At 33.5% G+C, this 553-nt stretch overlaps 1 protein-coding gene across 3 annotated transcripts in view; it reads left to right on the top strand.

Annotated features, from left to right (window-relative positions):
• Nucleotides 1-553, top strand: part of LOC119588580 (methenyltetrahydrofolate synthase domain-containing protein-like) — a gene marked incomplete in the record, with an annotated part of 56,358 nt that overhangs the window by 49,071 nt on the left and 6,734 nt on the right. For all 3 annotated transcript variants that reach the window (XM_037937222.1, XM_037937220.1, XM_037937221.1), the window contains 1 exon segment: nucleotides 266-372. In XM_037937222.1, coding sequence (XP_037793150.1) covers nucleotides 266-372 — 107 coding nt within the window.

The raw sequence follows: 553 nt of genomic DNA, 5'->3' as shown, positions 1-553 counted from the left end.
ACTATCGGTTATAGTAGCTGTGTTCCAATTACTTCTGAAAAAGGCCTCGGAAGCGAGCCCAGTTTTCTGAGAATCCCAGGTTCTACTGAAGGCATTGGGTTGATTCACCCTGAAAGATGGATAATATTTTGTGATTGTAAGATGGCATCACTTATAAGATACAAATTAATGTGTTTTTCTAATATATTCAAAATTACTATTACAGTGACAATTTAGATTTTTTAAATTATAGAATAATAAAGTGAAAAATGTGTCCTATTTTCAGGAAATCATTGAGGGGGAAGGCCAGAATCGTAAACGTCAACAGCCTAAGAAGCCACGTATTGTGTACACCTATGGCATTTTCCTTGGCAAGGTTCCATCAACATGCAGGTAAAGATCATAATTTCCACACCTTTGTTGCATTAGTTATTTGGTGGTCATATATTTTTATTTTTTATTTATTTTTAAGTAATAAAAAATGCAATTATTACCGTTCACTCTGTTAACCACATGGCACCGGGGAAAATGCATAAAAAATGTGGAAAATGCTGTGCTCATTATTAAATTTTTA

Source organism: Penaeus monodon, chromosome 24 (assembly GCF_015228065.2).
Source record: "Penaeus monodon isolate SGIC_2016 chromosome 24, NSTDA_Pmon_1, whole genome shotgun sequence".
NCBI classification, from domain to species: Eukaryota; Metazoa; Arthropoda; class Malacostraca; order Decapoda; family Penaeidae; genus Penaeus; species Penaeus monodon.
The sequence above is the reverse complement of the archived record's forward strand: the minus strand, read 5'-3'. Positions and strand labels throughout refer to the sequence as shown.